Below are 17,773 nucleotides of genomic sequence, written 5' to 3'. Positions count from 1 at the left end.
TGCAAACCAAGATTGTCCCCAGTGACCTGAACTACAGTACCATGAATGGCATGTTCAAAATTTGAAATTTGAAGTCCCTCTGTCTCAAGTACTTTCAGATCATTAAAGCAGTGGCTCAAGTATCATATTAAAGCCATATCGCTTGATGTCCTGTGCATGGAATAGAGCACACAAATGAATATTAATCAACGATGAATTAAAGATTGGGGGAAAGTTCCTGAGAGTAAAATACATAGCACCTAACTTATGTAAACCTTTTTTAGGTCCCAAGACATTTGCAGTTTCAAAATCATCATAGAACAGCTGAATCTGCAAGGCATCTTTTTCTACAGAAAATAGGGGATTTTCTTTAAAATAGGTGGCATCTCTCAAGTCTGCATACACACCTTCATTGGGAATATACCTGGGCTTAAACATGTCTGCACATTCTGTTTTTTGTAAAATACTCTTCAGTGTGTCCAAAATGGGAACATATGCAAACGTATCAGTTACAATGACTTGGTCATATGTCCCAGTAGTTTTGTTTCTTCTGCTGTCGAATCTTGTGCCAAGCACTTTTTGAACAGGCTCAACCAGTCCCCATTTATCTCTTAAGTGTTTGTTTAGTTTTGTTTCTGAATTTAAAGATGTGAATGGATTTTGCAATGTTTGGAAGGACTGTTCTATGTTGTTCCTATTTTCTGTATCCCGTGGAGACAAGCACTGTAAAGTTAAATCCTTAGCCTGACTGTGAATCTCAAAAATCACTTCTTCCATGGAAGAGACAAATCTCTTAACATTAGACTGACTTAATCCAGCTGTTTTGAGTTGTGCGACAGCAGTAGCACACATATCTAAAGTGCTATTGGACGGTGCAGATGTTGTAGCTGTCTCCTCTACATTTGCTGTCACCAGCTCTCCTGCATCACCAACATCTGCTGTGCTTGAATTGACATCATTGTTAACTCGTTGGTCAATATTGTCAGTGTGTTTGGTGTTGAAATGTTTCCTAAACCCAGAAAAAGTTCCAAGGACACGGCCACATCCAGACTGAGCACATTTAAGGCGAAGATTTTTTCCATCCAAGTAACCATGAACTACTCGTAAATGCCTAACAAGTGTATTTGCGCAAGTTAAGTCAGTCTGACAAAGAAAGCACTTCATGTCAAACAGATCCATTCAAGTACTAATGAAGCAACCTAGCACGAACTTCTGCAACACGGGGACTCTCCTTCACTTTGCCAACATCAATGTTGTACACAGTGGTCTGGATGAATGTGAACATGTTGTGCAGCATGGGGTTGTACAATGTGGCAAAGACATAGTGTGCTTTAAACAATTCATCAAAGGCACCAAGAGAAGAGGATGACTTGCAAGTGATGGCATTCTTGTCAAGGATGATGAAGAACTGGTGGGGTGCTTTCTTCTTACGTCCAACAGCCAGGAGATAGGGTTGTGTGCTGGTAGTGATGGCATCAAGATGCTCTTAGATGTTGGTTCCTGTCTGAAAAGACAAAACACAAATACATTGTAAGGCGTTTACAATTATATGGATGTAATATTTCACAAAAAAACAAGACTCCATCAGTGAAAAATCCCAATAATAACCTTCTTGAAGACCACGAGATGTTTCTCTGCTTGAGAAGCAGACACTTTTCCTGGTCTCTTACGACCCTGGGCAGAGGGTGGAATCAGGTGTAAGAGCAGAAAAATAGATGAGAGGTCAGTGTCCCAACCTGTAACAACACAAATTTAATGGTAAGTGGATCAGCATCAGCAAAATTCAGTGAATTCTTAATGCTATTCTTCAATAGCATTTGTTTTTGTTGTTTGTTTTTTACAGAAAATACTAAAAAGACACAAGTTATATATGATCATAACCTCTATATTTTTACTCACCTATTATTCATTTAAAATCTAAACTACTATGCAAGGTTGTATGGATGTAGTCGACCTTTTCAATAGTAAACTAACCAGCCAGTTAGCGGGTGAGACAACTTCATTGAATGTGAGTGGAAGGGAGTCTCTCCCCCCTCCCCTCAGGCTGCTGAGCAGAGGTGCGTGATGCAGCCAAGAGCCAGAACGGAGAAGTACATAGATGGCTCGTATGTGATAGTTTCAGAGTTTTTTCTTGATCGAAACTTTTTTACTAAGGTCCAATATCATATTAAAAGCCCCTGAATTGAGCATAATAGGGCCTCTTTAAAGGTGCCAACACCTGCATGTTGCTGAAAGTTCATTGCACCTTCCTGGTCATCGTATGTTCATAGTATGTTGTTGCTCTTGGGAACTATTACTACCTGGCATACTGACCCTGGTATGAGTGTACTGCAAACTAAGAACTTAACACTAACATGGGTTACAGTGAAGCACACATGACAAGTGCAGCCAATGGAATATGGAAAAAGTAAACTTACCGATGTCAATATCCTCTTCGATGCCATCCTCTGGAGGATCAGCTGCCAGGAGGAGATCTTCAAGCTCACTGGTGGATGGAAGCTTTCTGCATTGTTGAGATGATCTTTTTCTTGAATGTGGTAGTCCATTTCTCCAGAAACTTGCCTGAGATATCCTCCCCAAACATCAGAACAAAATCCTGTTCCCCGTAGGGTGAGGATAATCAGTGACAATTTCCAGATTTCACTGCCAAATGAATTGTGTTAATTGTCTGACTGTCACTAAAATACACACATACTTTTTGATTTCTTTTACAAAACTATGAAACTGTCAAAACACTGTCAAAATAATTTAAAATGATTACCAAGCCTCTGACATCTTTGAACCGTGGAAAGACAGTACGTTGCTTGACTGCTGGGGGTCACGGACCATGTTGCGGCAGAAGTCAAATGTCTGCTTCATCTTCTTCTTGATTGTGTCCTCATCAGCTGAATGTTTCATCAGTGCGATGGCTTCCTTACACTCATCTTCACTCAGGACAGTCTCTGGAACAAACTGGGGCTCTTGTCTGGCAGCTGGTCCTCCAAGCCCATCTTCATGAGATGCTCCTTCGGATGATGCGACACAATATGGGAAAATACCATATTTTGACAACCATATAAACTTACAGGCAAAGAAAAACAAAGCTTCAGATCTTCATCCAATATTATTATAGCATTACCTCCAAATGATGATCGTCTGTCTCTGGCACTGGATCTCTGTATAGTTTTGATCCTCCAGGCCAAGTACCCAGTGCCACTCTCGCCACTCTCGCAAAACAATTGAGCTTGTGAATAATACATCCCAGTAATACTTTAGTTAATACTGGTGAAAACATTAAGTTCTCTTCCTAAATAGGTACTTTAAAAGATTCTTAAAAACATGGTTATTAAGTTAACACTATTTTCTTTTTTTATGGCTTTGGGGCCTTAAAAAATAATTCCTGTTCTGTTCTGGTGCTCGTGTGTTATTTCCTGTGTTAATTCTTACGTGCTTGGCTTCTGTGTCCAACCTCAGCCGTTTACTAGGAGGACTCTCTGAAAGGATGACTGTATCTTGAGAATCAGACGAATCAAGGGATGGTGGTCCGGACTGCTCAGGAGATGGTACCATGGAGACAGATTCTGACAATGATGTCCAGGTCCCTCCAGCTCTCTATCTTTCTTATTCCTTGGAGATTTGTGTATTTCAAAAGAAGCTGCAGGAAGTCCTCTGTAATACAGACAGAAAAGCTGTCTATGATGCTGTCAATTCTTGACACAGCATACCTAGTTGGTCCAGGAGACATCTGCAAGGGTGGGGGGATGTACCTTTGGGTGTTAGCATTTGTTTGGAGTCCACTGGATGGCCCCACTCCTGGACTTCCATTCACGGCCAACCGTCAACTCCCCTTGGTGGGTGTCTAAGGTGGAGGAAGAAGAAGAGGAGGAGGATGAACACAAAGAGGAGGATTTCTCTGGAAAGTACTCATCTGGGGGTAAAATTTGACAATACCCCTGAGCTTATTTATCTATTGAATTTGCCCATAGGCCACAAATGTTGAAATGGCATCATCTGTGGAAAATTTCAAACTGAAGGTGAGACCTTCTAACTGAAAGGTGAACATGACATGATTTCATTTTTTTGTTTTTTTGTTTCCATGGCTCTATGATCAAAAAATTGATTTATAATGTAAGTAAATGGACACATTTTGGTTCTAAGGGGCTTCTATGACTGAAAATTTGTACAGTTTACCATAGTTCATAGGTAAAAATTTGAAAGCAATTTTTAAACATCATTAAAAAAAGATAAAATAAATAAATAAATCGAAGATTTAGGCCATTTACGTGAATACCGTGTCTGTGAATGCAAAATGTTTGTAAAAAAAAATGAAAAAGTATGCAAAAAAGTCCCAGGGATACATAGCGGTTAAATACTCTAATTATTGCTATATATTTAGTCAAATGATAACGAGTGGGCTACGAGATGAGGACTATGCTGTAGACTAATATATCTGAAATTTTATATTTCAAGAGCACTTTTTTCTCCATCTTATCCAAGGCCCTACGAAAAGCATCCAACAAGTCAGTCCGTAGATTGGCCCGTTCAAAGTGTCCACAGACCGGACTGAGCTGTAGTTTAACCAACAGGCTGCTGCGGTTAAGTCACGAAGGTAAAGAGGAGCGCCGGTGCCTGCCGGAGAATGCACCTTGCTGAGATAAGAACGTGCCTTTTCAGCACTTTCTGAGTTGGATCATTTTTCTGTTTGTCGGAACACGTGGAGCTGAGAGGCTACAATGCAGGAGATCGTCTCTACTTACGAAGAAGACTCACTCGTTAAAATAAAAGTGCAGTCTTATCCTCGTCCTTTTGGTTGTGCTATATCTTACCCACCTTGAAAAATAATAATAATAAAATTGTTTATACTTTCTAAATATCAGATTGGACACTCAATCAAGGTCATGAGTACGTTTCATACTTATGCTTAACACTTTAAACCTGGAGTGACATCACTTTTCATAAGTATTTTAACCTTTTAGCCTTGAGCAAAATGGTGCAATTTCTTTCCAAGAAGCACATTTCTAAGAAATGTTCCACAAATTGCAAAATATTGGTAAATTTCGAAAGTTATTTTGAAAAAGCAGGGGGACGCATCTGGAGAAAAAAGTTAATTGTAAAGATTGAAGTAGCATAATTCTAAATATTGTTTTTCCCTTATGTTCCAAAATTGTTATTATTTTAAAGCACCTTTTCCCGGTCATTTCCTTACTGTTTTTTTAAGCTTTCCTTTTTCTTTTCTTTTTTTTCTGTATTCATTAATGGTCATTTTATTTTCTTGTACTTTTCTGAATTACTTGCTAATTGCTCATTTCCCTCTCCCCATTTTTTGTGAGGTTTTAGGTCAAAGGGGTTAATTCATTTCGAGGGATGCTAAAACACTCTTGCTACTTTTAACTTTAGTTTGATTTGTTCAGTTTAAATATATTCATTGGAAAATCTTCACGTTTGTTTTTCATATGTGTACAGCTATTTATAAATCAGCCTAAATTGTAAAGTTAGATATCTGTCTATAAGTGTCAAAAAGCGATAAATTAAGATTGTAAACAAGGCTAGATGAAAAAAAATAAATAAAATCAACTAATTTTGTCATAAAAAAGTAATTGCTGGATGTAATGGCTACTAAGTGAGACATCTTTGTAAATAGAGCATCTTTGTCCATGCGGAGCCCCGACGTCATCCAAACCCCCTGCTGTGTTGTAGGCTTGTAGCGGAGAGTGTGAGTGGAGGAAGAAGGGCAGTTCGAGGGCAACTTTTCCAGCGGATCATCACAGAAATAGCCTTTCGTTCTGTTTGAAAATGGCTCAAATAACGAGCGAAGGGGCCGAACAAGATTCTCAGCCGACGTCGGATCAAAACGGTACTGGAGAAACAGCAGAAACCTGCAAGGAGGAACAGGCCGTGCCGGACCCCAAACAGGAACCGGGCGACAGCGATGAGAACAGAGCAAGAATGGACGTGAGCAGCGGCCGCGGTGCGGCGGAGGAGCACAGGGGCGACCTATTCTCTGCCCCTCAAGCTGACAAAGAAGCGGTGTTACCGAGCGAAAAGGCCAACAACAACGAAGGGGAAGCCCACAGTAAACTCTCTGAACCGGGGAAAAGTCCCACACAGGGGAGTTTGGCGAGCAGCACTGATTCCGCTCAAGAGGGCTCCCGGGTGCTGAAACAAGAACAAAGAGAGAGGGAGAACGTGTCCTCCTCACCGCCTGCAGACCGCACAAAGACCGCGGAGAAACCGGAGCACGGCACCAAGAGGCGGGCCAGCGTGGAGCTCACCTCGTCGGATGGAGAGCCGTTGAGCCGGATGGATTCAGAGGACAGGTCTGTGGAAGTGGGGAGCAGTATGAGGAGGCCTAACACTTTTTTCTAGAGCAGCCCAGAGGTGCTGTGAGGTCACTTTACCATGCTAACTTCACGCTTTTTAAATGAGAGGAACTACTTGTTTATAGGGTGGCATGTTTCGCGTCTGCCGCCTCAGTTAACAATATTCGCCTTGAAAAACATTGCGGGAACGTTATCTTAAAGGTTCAGGGACGTTCGCCGCCGGGTTCAATTTATTCAGGAAAGTTTGTATCCGGTTTTTTTGGTGGAAATGGTTCGCACAGCGTTGCTGGAAGGTTCCATGATCCCTCACACTGGGTTCTGGGAACGAGCTGAGAGGAAATAAATGGTTTCGATTTGGTTCTTATCAACAGTAATGTTGCTCGTTCGAAGCCCATATCCTCAGACAGCACGCGGCAGCACTGTGCTGTGCTTCTCCAAGCTACCAGCTCTTCCATTCATTCCTAGTGTCCACACAGCCGCTGTCCATCACGGTGGCAACAGTCTTACGTCCACGACAAGCGTCCCTTTCCCCGCAACTTGCTCCAGCTCCCCCTGGGCGATCGGGGGGAGGAAGCTCTCCAGTGTTTTTCAGCGATTATGGTTTCAACCAGTAATCAGCCAACTACTGCTGTATTAATATTGGTTGTATCAAACTGTACTTTTCAGACACTCAGTGGCATACATAAATGAAAACGGAATACTTGACAGATTGTAGTATTTAAAAAAAGCCAATTTGCTAGCATCCTGAGAACATGTTCTGAATGCTGCTTTCAAAATGTTCTTTCTTTGTTCTCATTAAACACTGCGAATGTTTTATAGAAGAACATTCTATGATCTGTCACCTCTTAACATCACCAAAACATCCTCAGAATGCTGCAGTTATAACTTTAAGGTAAAATGCTGACCTCTTAGTCAACATTTTACCTTAAAACATCCATAAAATGTTCTTTAAACATTAGATTAAAATGTATTCTTTAGAACGATATATCAACTTGTAGGTAATGTTAGCTAATGTTGTGGGAACTTTCCTCTTAGCTGGGTGTTAGCACACCTCAAGTAATTTTAGCTAGCAATTTAAAAAGAATGAATTAAGAATTGCTTAGCAATACTGTTTTTAAAACCAAAAAAATGATATCAGCAATATTGTTTAGGATATCAGGCATACAACTCTAATTCATATACATTCGTGTATGCTGCTTATATACATCACCCATTTCCCTTTGTCAAATATAACCACTGGGAACCCTCGGGGTGGGTTCTCTAGATGTTCTGTAAATGTTATTTAAAAATAACCTTCATGCATTTACAAAAATTCCAGAATTATAAAAATGTTCATCAGTTGGGTGACAAGGAGCATTTCAGGGCAGTACTGTAATGTATCGATAACATGATTTCAAAAAAATTTCCACGACATCAGTGGATTACAGCTCAAACTATGAAAAGTAACAGCCATCTTACTGATGGTGTAAACTATGAACTAACACAAAGATGACAAAAACCACCATGTTCTAAACACAGACAAAAAGTTACATTTGTGCTTATGAACATAAAACAGCAAACTTAACTGCAAACCAAAAACCACTCAGTCCAGAGCTAGGCATGGTGGGAAATATAGTCAAAGTGAATGGGACTGCAGTGAAGCCGTTATTTCTGAAAGGTTTAAATTATACCAAGAAGAAGAATATTTTGTTAGATAACAACATGTAGTGAATTTTGGAAATGATCTTGTTTTTTCATTATTTTTGACTTTTGGACTTGACCTTGCTCTTGAGTTATTGGAAATGTTTGGTGTCCTCTATTAGCTGTGCTGTGACACGGAGCTACTAGCTTAAAAATACAGGTGAAGTTTGCGATTGTAGTAATTAAATCTGTATATGGAAAATCTATCTTTGTCAGCAGATATCATAGTCGTAACAAGACTGAGCCAGCCGAGCATTTCTTTGTTTATATCTGGTGTAATTGCTTAATTTGAGAAACCTCACAACTCTAGAACGCATGAGGCTCTAGCGGATGTTGCAAAAATTTTCCCAAAAATTTAAATAAAATTAAAATTGGTGGGCTTCCTGTTAGGTTTAGGGCAAGGCTCCAAGAGGCTTTTTTTTAGGTCGCGGGCCTTTACACATTTCCCAAGTTTTGTAGCTCTAGGTTAAACGGCCTGCTGGGGCTGCTTCGTTGAATTTTTTTTAGGTGGCCCTGCAGAGCCATCTAGACACATCAAAGCAAAGAAAAACATATCAATTATCACATATCAGGACTTCTGATGCGTGTGCTACGTTTGGTGAGTTCTGGGGCATGCCTTGCTCCTCAAAATGTGCTTCCAGTTTTAATGTGTAACTTTGGCAACAGCGTTTGACGAAAACTCAAAAGTTTCATTTTTGTGCATCATGAAGGTTTTTACGGTATTCTAACTGAATATGAGCTTAATTGAGTTAACCTGATACATACGTGCTTTGCTGGCTGTTGCTGAAACTACAGGCTGTACTTCCGCATTTTCACATTGCCCGCCACCAATGCTGCCACTGCTGACACATCTCTCTTTCTTTATCTCAAACTCGAACCATAATCTGTAAAATTTGGCAGCGCTGATAAATATAAATCAAGATGATGTTACTGCACTGCCTATTTCACTTCTCAAATTATTTCAGAAACATGCTTTAGCTTGCCATTAAACTGGAATACGAGGTTGCCGGCCACCATTTTTTCACACAGACCAGTCCGTGTGTGACATCACTCACCAGCGTTGTGTTTATTGGTCTGTGTTGGTGCACTGCATTCTGGTAGTTGTAGGTTTTCTAACTCTTGAGCAAAAACGTCCTTTTCTCTGTTTTCTCTGGTCACGTAGCTCCAATTGCAAAATATTTGCATTTCTCTACTGCAGACACAGTCTAGTTTTATGTGAGGACTTAATATCAGTGAAATACTTCTTTAAGAAATTATATGATGCTGAAAGTCTGGAGAGAAGTTTTCCTCCTTATATATCTCTTCTCTAGTGTTAATGTGTATTTAAAGCTCCAGTCCAATGCCTGATTAACCTGCTGCTGTAATGCAAGAATTCCCTGATTTTGGATCAGTTGAGTCCATGGAGACGAGCACAGAGACAGGTCCCCTGTCTGAAGCAATCAGAGGGTGCTTTGTGATTTTCACTAGTGCTGTCTCTGTGCTATGATGCAACTCCTCCCCATGTTCTGTCTCTTCCCCCATGTATACCAGCTTGCTGGAAATATGTTTGAAAATAGTTTCAATCTGATATGTAGGGATGGGTCATTTGCCCTAAAAATAAAATCTTTTTTCACACCAAACTCTATTTACAATTTCAATTGTTTTTTCCCTCTTAACAACAAACCACAAATGAGAAAAAAATACTCAAAACAAGTTTTGCTTTGATTTTAGCATTGAAAATTAACAAAGGCAAACTGAAAAATGTAGAGGGATTCAAGGCTTCAGTTGTGTATATTGTATAGTTTTGTAATTGAAACAGTCGAGTATGGAAATTTGATTATGGGTCCTGTAAAAGTCATGGAAAAGTTTTGAAAAGCTGTCCATGAAAATTTGTTGGAACCGTGTAAATTTATATGCGGGAGACCCTGCTGTGTAATGCACAGGCAATATTCCACTCAGAGGTTTGCTGTAACGACATCTGTGCCATGACATCACTGTCACGCATCACTAACTAACTAGCACCACAAAAGATGTTAAAGCACACACTTGAGTGAAATGTTGTCATTATACAACTATTAAGAGCAAAATAAAATAAATAATCAAAATGTATTCATGTTTAAGGACAGTTACCCCTTAAAATAAAGTTTTTTATGAGTGTCTCTATGAAAATATATGAGGTTCAACTAATAACTGGAAAACAATAAATCACGTCAGTAGAATCCTCTATGTAATGAAACCTAGTTTACTGCTCCAGAAACAAGGTGGAACCTCAGTAATGACCTGCCTACACGTTTTCTAGTTGCTGTTGAGTCCACTGGCCAGCTTTTGCTTAAACTAAAGAAATCGTGGAGTATCCCAAATAAAATAAATACATCAGATATAAACAGAGAAATGCTCAGCTGGCTCAGTCTTACGACTACGATATCTGCTGCAAACTTAACCATGTTTGGAAATGTTTGGCATCCTCCATCAGCTGTGCCGCTGACATGGATCTGCTAGGTTAAAAATACAGGTAAAGTCCAAAGTCAAAATAAAAGAAAATAAAGATGTAATAACTTCCAGAATTCGCAACATGTTAAGGAAGTGTTTTGCTTTAGTCCATATTTGATAGCTTTTAGCCTTTCAAAACCAGTATTTCACTGCGGTCACACTCAATTAGCCTATCTAGGTATTGTAGCGATATTCCCATCATGCCTAGTGGTGGCCTGAGTAGATTTTAGTTTGCAGATAAGTTTGCGGTTTGATTTTTCCACAATGTGTTTATAACGTGTCTGCTCAGAACATGGTGGTTTATGCTGGTTATTGTCATCTTTGTGTTAGTTTGTAGTTTATACCATAAGTGAGTCGACCGTTACTTTTCAGCTGTATTCCCTCAATGAGGGCTTTGTGCATTGTAACATTATTTAATATTTAGTGATACTATGTCCCTTACTGATGTTACCACATCCAGAGTATTCCTGAAAGTGCAGTGGTATAAAGAACTGGCAGAGTATCATTTGTATTGATGAGGAAGGTGTGCTGACATACTGATGTGAGGACTGTCTAAAAGTCTTGCTGACCAGACAGATTGCTTATTTGGAACTGCTTGTTTATAATTGTTGTATAATTTAAAAAATATATATTTTTCTGCAGTCACAGCTCCTATGTGTATTTTGATTGTGTTTTGTGACGACCATCTGTAGTATCGTCCCTCTGATGCAGCTTTCTGTCTGTGTGTATTCTCCAGTATTGGCAGCACCCTGATGGACATGGAGAGCACAGCGTCCAGTGGTCGCTCCACCCCGGCCATGCTTAACGGCCACGGTGGAGGTGCGGTGGTGGGGAGCGGCTCGGCACCTCTGGGGGGCAAGTCTCTGAGCTACACGTGCTGCTGGGACCACTGCCAGCTGCTGTTTCCCAGCAGCCCCGACCTTGCCGAACACATCAGAGCCACACATGTGGATGGACAGAGAGGAGGGGTCTGTGTCTCACTGTGACCTTACTATGTGTGTGTGTCACTATCAAGGCTGTGTTCACTTAGTTAGTTCTATTCAGGACAGTGAAGTGAATACTTTTTACATGTAAGGAGGACTTGAGCCCACAGCAGGTTGTATTTGTAGAGATCTTTGTCTACACTGAGACACCTCAGTAATCAGAGAATTGTTTGATCTCATTATTGTTGTACGAGCTCAGACTGCAGGAGATTCAGCTGATTTATCCCCAATTTACCTCCCAGCAATAAAGAAGAGATCTGGGGTCTCATTCATAAACATGACAAATGCAAAAATTGAGCCCTGAAAGAGGTTTACGCCACTTCCCACGTTAACGTTGTGATCTATAAAACAAACTTGACAAGGGAATGTGCGTACCTGTAGGGAAACTGACCCGATGTGATGTGAGAGGCATCACTACACGTATCATAATGCCTTTCACATTCAATTTTGCCTGAAATCAAACGTTACCTATAGATCCACTTAATCATAAACATTCAGTCCAGCTGTTTTATTATGCCTCTTTGCAGGCAAAAGCAGAGGCTGGAGCTTTGTGTCCAGTTTGTGTTTCCACTGCATCTACATCAGAGTTCAGACACGTTATGTTCTGATGGAGTACACTGCCAACTCACTGCTTCACTTGACCGAAGTTTGAAAAACCACTCACACCTCTCTGTCATGTAACTGAAATGATTTCCTTAACCCTTTGAAACCTGGGCTTTATTTCTTTGAAAAACATATGGAGAGGGCAATGAGCAACTTAACAAAAAAATATCCCCAAAATTAAGAAATTAGTAAAATGCTTAAAGACAATTACCAGAAAATATGAAAAAAGTTTTTAAAAAAAAATCTTCTAATCTAATTGTCCCCACCATCTAATTTTCAGATTATATCCTTGTCACCTTTTACTTTTTTTTTTTTTTTTGCAGGTAATGTGACATTTTTTGCCAAGTTGCTCATTGTGTTTTCTCCTGTATATTTGAAAGAAATTTAAATCATTTTTCAGATTTCAGAGGTTTAGGTGCTAGTGAAAGGTGACTGAATGCAGCACAAGAAAAGTGATGCTGTTCCAGGTGTTAAAGGGTTAAAGAACTTTGTTACTCCATTTTCCTTAAAACTTTGAATAGAGAAAAGACTCTTAATGTCCCAGCAGGACTAGTCTCAAAGTATTTTGTGTCCTTAGGAGCTCTCTTTTTTTCCAGCACCAGCTATCAGAAAAAAAGGGGGTCATTTTATATTCAGGTCAATCCAGTAATCCCAGCACCACTGCTGGTCTGTGTGTGTGCTGACCTGCTCATCAGGTGCTTTTATGTGTGTGTCACACAGGTGTTTGTGTGTCTGTGGAAGGGCTGCAAGGTGTACAACACTCCGTCCACCAGTCATAGCTGGCTGCAGAGACACATGCTGACCCACAGCGGAGACAAGCCCTTCAAGGTGACACACACCTCACATCAAACGCTGCATTTCCAACACAACGTCTGCCAGCCTGCTCAGCTGTACCCACTGTGTGCACCATCTCAGCTCACTGACCCTGTGACTCCCCTTTGTTCCTGCAGTGTGTGGTGGGAGGCTGCAACGCCACGTTTGCCTCTCAGGGAGGGCTGGCCCGTCACGTCCCCACTCACTTCAGCTCGCAGAGTTCATCCAAAGTGTCCAGTCAGGGCAAAATGAAGGAGGAGTCTCCGTCCAAGGCTGGCCTCAACAAGAGGAGGAAACTCAAAAACAAACACCGACGCTCCCTTCGTATGTTCAACACACACACACACCCACACACATGGCCTTTAATTTACCTAGCACTGCTATTTTACACCACATTTAGAAGAGAACAGTCCTACTAAAAACAGAAAAGTCTTCCCTTTTTATTTTTGAAAAAAATCCACTTTCATATGGTCACATTGCAAGAACACAGATCTGCAAAAACAACCGAAAACACTGTAGAATGCATGTCAGGCCAGTAGTTGGTGGTGTAACTTTGAAATGACACACCATAGAAGAAGTCCATGCACATGGACCAAGTGTGGCCATGACTCGACCATTCTCACAGGATCTGTGCATTGCCCGTTTACACAGCGACAAAAGGGACTGTTTGGTGCATTCTACGTGCTTTTCATTCTTCACTTTTGAAAATTTGGGCTGTGTTCATGCATATGGCATACATTTTGGCAAGATTGTGTATTTTTGTTTAATCAGTGAATTTCCGGCTCAGCTCCTACATTAAGTCTAAAATACACTGTGGAAACTAAATAGTTACATTCAGACTTTTAAGGTAAAAAAAATGCTCCATTGAAACTCATTTAAACTGACATTTTTTTAGCCCACAGCCATCAAAGCATAAAAACATGCATTGTATTATTTCTGGGTGTCATTCTGGGCTTTTGACTTGGAATTAGTCCTTTTTACTATTTTCCACCTAATGACATAATTTTGTTTTTGTTTACCATATTTGGCATATGGAGAATATACATGCTATTTTGACTAGGTACACTATCAGAATCAGTGCTGCTGCTAATCATTGACGTATCCCAGACTCCAATGATCCAAAAAATTCTACTTAGCATGTAGTATATTGAAAATAATTCATAAAAAATCATTTGTTTTTGGTTTTTTTTATCAAAAAACATAGTGGCATCATGAAAAAAACCTGACATTTAAAGGGTTAAAATGAATGAGTATTGGATATTTATGGTTAAATGAAAGAAGAAAATAATTAATGGAAAAAATAAATGCTATTTCCACTAGGCGCACTGTCACAATCAATGTTGCTGTTAATCATTGACATATCCCAGGCTGTCATCATTTAAAAAAACTTAGCATGTAGTATATTGAAAATAATTAATTTTTTGTGTGGCTGGGTTTTTTTTTTTCAATCTAAAAATATAGTGGCATCATTATAAAAACCTGACATTTAAAGGGTTAAGATTCTGAAAATAAATGAATATTTGATATTTATGATTATTACTGATGGTTAAATAAATTCAGTGACAGTAGAAAAAATATTAATGCATAATATTTTTAGATCCTAATTCTGGAAAGTGCATTTTGTGTTCAGAGCAGTGTGAGCATTTGACACTGCATAAAAAATGATCATGTATAGAAATGAATGTTGCTGCTAATCATTGACATAGGCTGTGGTTAATAATGAAAATGAAAATCTACTTGTAGATCGTGTAGATCTACTTGTAAAACTACATGTAGTATTTTATGTTAGCATTTTCTTTGATTAAAATCAATATAAATAGTTGATGAAATTATTACGTACATATTCAGTCGCCCCTTAAATGAAAGACAGAATGCTCATCATCTTTCTCAGTTGCACTAACTCATGGAACAAATCTACAAATCTCTGTGTTTCCAGCTCGACCTCACGACTTCTTCGATGCTCAAACCATGGACGCCATCCGCCATCGAGCCATCTGCCTCAACCTGGCAACACACATCGAGAGCTTGGGCAACGGACACAGTGTGGTCTTCCACAGCACGGTGGGCTCAAACACACACACACACACAAACACATAAGCCAGTGCACGGATTCACGTCATTATCTCATTTTCATGTGTGTGTATGTCTTCTGTATTTTCAGGTAATAGCCAGGAGGAAAGAGGATTCCGGGAAAGTGAAGGTCTTGTTGCACTGGACACCTGAAGACATGTAAGTCCTACTCTTCTGTCTTCTCATCCTCCTATCATCTTTGTTTTTCTTCACTTCCTTGCTCTGCTCCCCTCACCCTCTTATGGCAGGAGAAAATGTTGGTAACTGTGAACACACTCGCCAACCCCAGTTTGACTCTTGTTTGGCTTTTCACCTCACTATCTTTGCAGTTTTACAGCATCGTGTCTCTTGCATGCGTGCTGCCCACAGTCTGGCAGCTGGTCTCTACCTTTTTATAAAACCCCAGCCTCACCTGTGTGCTGTGGGGCTACATGCACATAAACGTCCCGAATACAGAAAATACTAAAATCCAGTCAGAGGGCAGTCTCTGTAGATAAATACCATGGCCACATAAAGCCATGGTACACCAGCAGCATTACACAAGTTGCATCTGCAGTCTATAATTCGTCAGATGTACTGCGTTTAACTTCTTCGTGGTTGCCACCGTGCAGGCTTTTCACCAGTGATTGTAATCTTCTCACGCTATACCAGAGTGTAATGGATATCGACATCTGCGCTCTTTGTACACATTTAACCACTGTTCAGAGATCAAATTTATACAGTGATATATTTTTTTAGTTTTGCCAAGAAATCTCCAAACACCATGTGATCTGCTGCTTTGGCAGCTGATGAAGTCTATTTAAGTGTCTGACATGGAGATTCCCCAGTGAACCTCTGTGAAACCTCTGTAATCTGACAGTACAAGACGATTCTTTTCATCCTTTTTCTACTCGTTTGTTTTTTTATACAGAACATGCAGATGATTTTGAGCATCTGTCTCCTCCGCCACCTGCTATGAAAGCAGATTCACACGGCCATGTGCACCACAGTCTGGGTCAATAAAGGGCTTTTATATGAATACAATAACAATATCAGTATTCTGTAATATATAGGCTGATATTATTAATATATGTAGGCTGTACTTTGGTACATGTGGATGTAGAAATTAAATATTCCAAATATTCCACCTTCAAATTTTTACCACAGTAGTGATTTCTTCATAAATATTCACTTTGACTTTAGGATGAACTGATCAGATTTTTGGTGGTCAATGGTGAAAGCAATATCTCAACAACACCTGGAGGGAATTTCCTCAAATTTGATACAAACTTTTGAGTGTAGTCAAAGATGAACTGATTACATTTTGGTGGTCAGAGGTCAAGGTCATGGTGATCTTGCATTTGCTCATTCGTGGAAGCGATATCTCAAGAACCTTGGGGGAATATATTAAAATTTGGCACAAACGTCCACTTGGACTCAAGAATGGACTGAAATGTTAAAGGTCAAGGTCAGGGTGACTTCATAAGCATGTTTGTGGCCATAACTCAAGAATCTTGGGTTTCCACCTTGAAACTGTGCTGATTGTAGAGATCTTATGTGGACCCGGGGGAAGATGTGTGTGAAAAATCCATTTTTTCACTGACATGAATGGAACTGTGGTGTAACCAGACTTGTGCGAGGAGGCATGCAGCATTATGGTGGTTTATCTTGTTTTCTTCTATTTTGCTGTGTTTGAGATGTTCTTTGGCGCAGCATGCAGGTCAAGGCATGGCTTTAAAAAAAAGTTGGGACCAGGTGTCAGACAGTAAGCAAGATGCATTGAAGAGGATGCTGCGAAAACCACGGACACAATGCAGAAAAATACCCACATGTAGTGAGGCTAAAGGGCACGCAGGACAAAGCTGGGGTTGGCTTTTTCTTTCACAGGTGACACAGTACACAAACATTAGCTGACAGTTCACACATAATATACATTTGATGGGACTACCTTCTGTTAGATCCTTCTGCAACTCTAAATAAACTTTTTTTCCAAGCTTGCATAGTGCATTACCCAGGCAACATCAGTAAGTGGTTAAAATTTCGAATGTCCACACTGTAAAAAAAAAAAAAAAAAAATCATCAGCCATCAATATATCACATGTGGCGAAATATAGAAAGTTGTTACTCGACTCCACAGTGCAGATGTAAACTTTGATCCAGTTGTGTGTGTGTCCTTCATTGTGTGTCAGACTGCCAGATGTGTGGGTGAATGAGAGCGACAGACTGCAGCAGAAGACCAAGGTGGTTCATCTTTCCAAGCTGCCCACAGATACAGCTGTCCTCCTGGACCCCAACATCTACAGGTCTGTGTCTGTGTGTGTATGCAAGCATTATAAATGCTTCTTTTGGATATTGGTTTAAAAAAAAACAGAGGAAAACATCTTTTTTTTTCCTCCCACAGGATGTTCTTCTAACCCCTCCAGAGGAGCTCCACTGTCACTTCCTGCTAATCCCACCTCCCTTCGTCTCCATCTCTGCGTTCCTCCTCTCCCCTCCGACGAAGCCCAGAAGAGGCTGCTGGGAGTTTAATGACTGTCATGGCCGTCTGCGGCCGCCAGTGTTGTCAGCGTTAGGTGCTGAGGTTACACGGGGCATGTAGAGGACATGTCGCTTGTTTTAGATAACACAACTAGACTGAAAACTAACTCACAGAAGTGTAGACAGTAAGACACCTGTTTAGAGAAAGCTGTCTTTGTAAATACTTGAGATTTGTAATATATTTTTATACTTTGAATTTTTTACTGTACTGTAGATAGATGTCTTTTTTTCTGCCGAACATTTTTAAATAGATGTTTTAAAAACTGATGATATTGGTCTCATGCATATAGTTGGCATTTCTCTGGTTTGATGTCATTAAACTTTTCCAACATCCCCTCAGTCTGAAGTTTTTACCTGCCA

General features: G+C 40.1%; 1 protein-coding gene across 1 annotated transcript; it reads left to right on the top strand.

The window, feature by feature from the left end:
- The first annotated feature begins 5,650 nt into the window (after nt 1-5,650).
- On the top strand, nt 5,651-17,743 carry LOC121961527 (zinc finger protein aebp2-like). The gene is made up of 8 exons (XM_042511551.1): nt 5,651-6,275; nt 11,164-11,395; nt 12,734-12,841; nt 12,964-13,150; nt 14,763-14,887; nt 14,988-15,055; nt 17,065-17,178; nt 17,277-17,743. The coding sequence occupies exons 1-8, from the start codon at nt 5,752-5,754 to the stop codon at nt 17,287-17,289; spliced, it is 1,371 nt and encodes a 456-aa protein (XP_042367485.1). The 5' UTR covers nt 5,651-5,751; the 3' UTR covers nt 17,290-17,743.
- The last annotated feature ends 30 nt before the right edge of the window (nt 17,744-17,773 follow it).

Source organism: Plectropomus leopardus, chromosome 22, assembly GCF_008729295.1.
Source record: "Plectropomus leopardus isolate mb chromosome 22, YSFRI_Pleo_2.0, whole genome shotgun sequence".
Classification (NCBI taxonomy): Eukaryota; Metazoa; Chordata; class Actinopteri; order Perciformes; family Serranidae; genus Plectropomus; species Plectropomus leopardus.
This window is presented reverse-complemented; position numbering and strand designations above follow the sequence as displayed.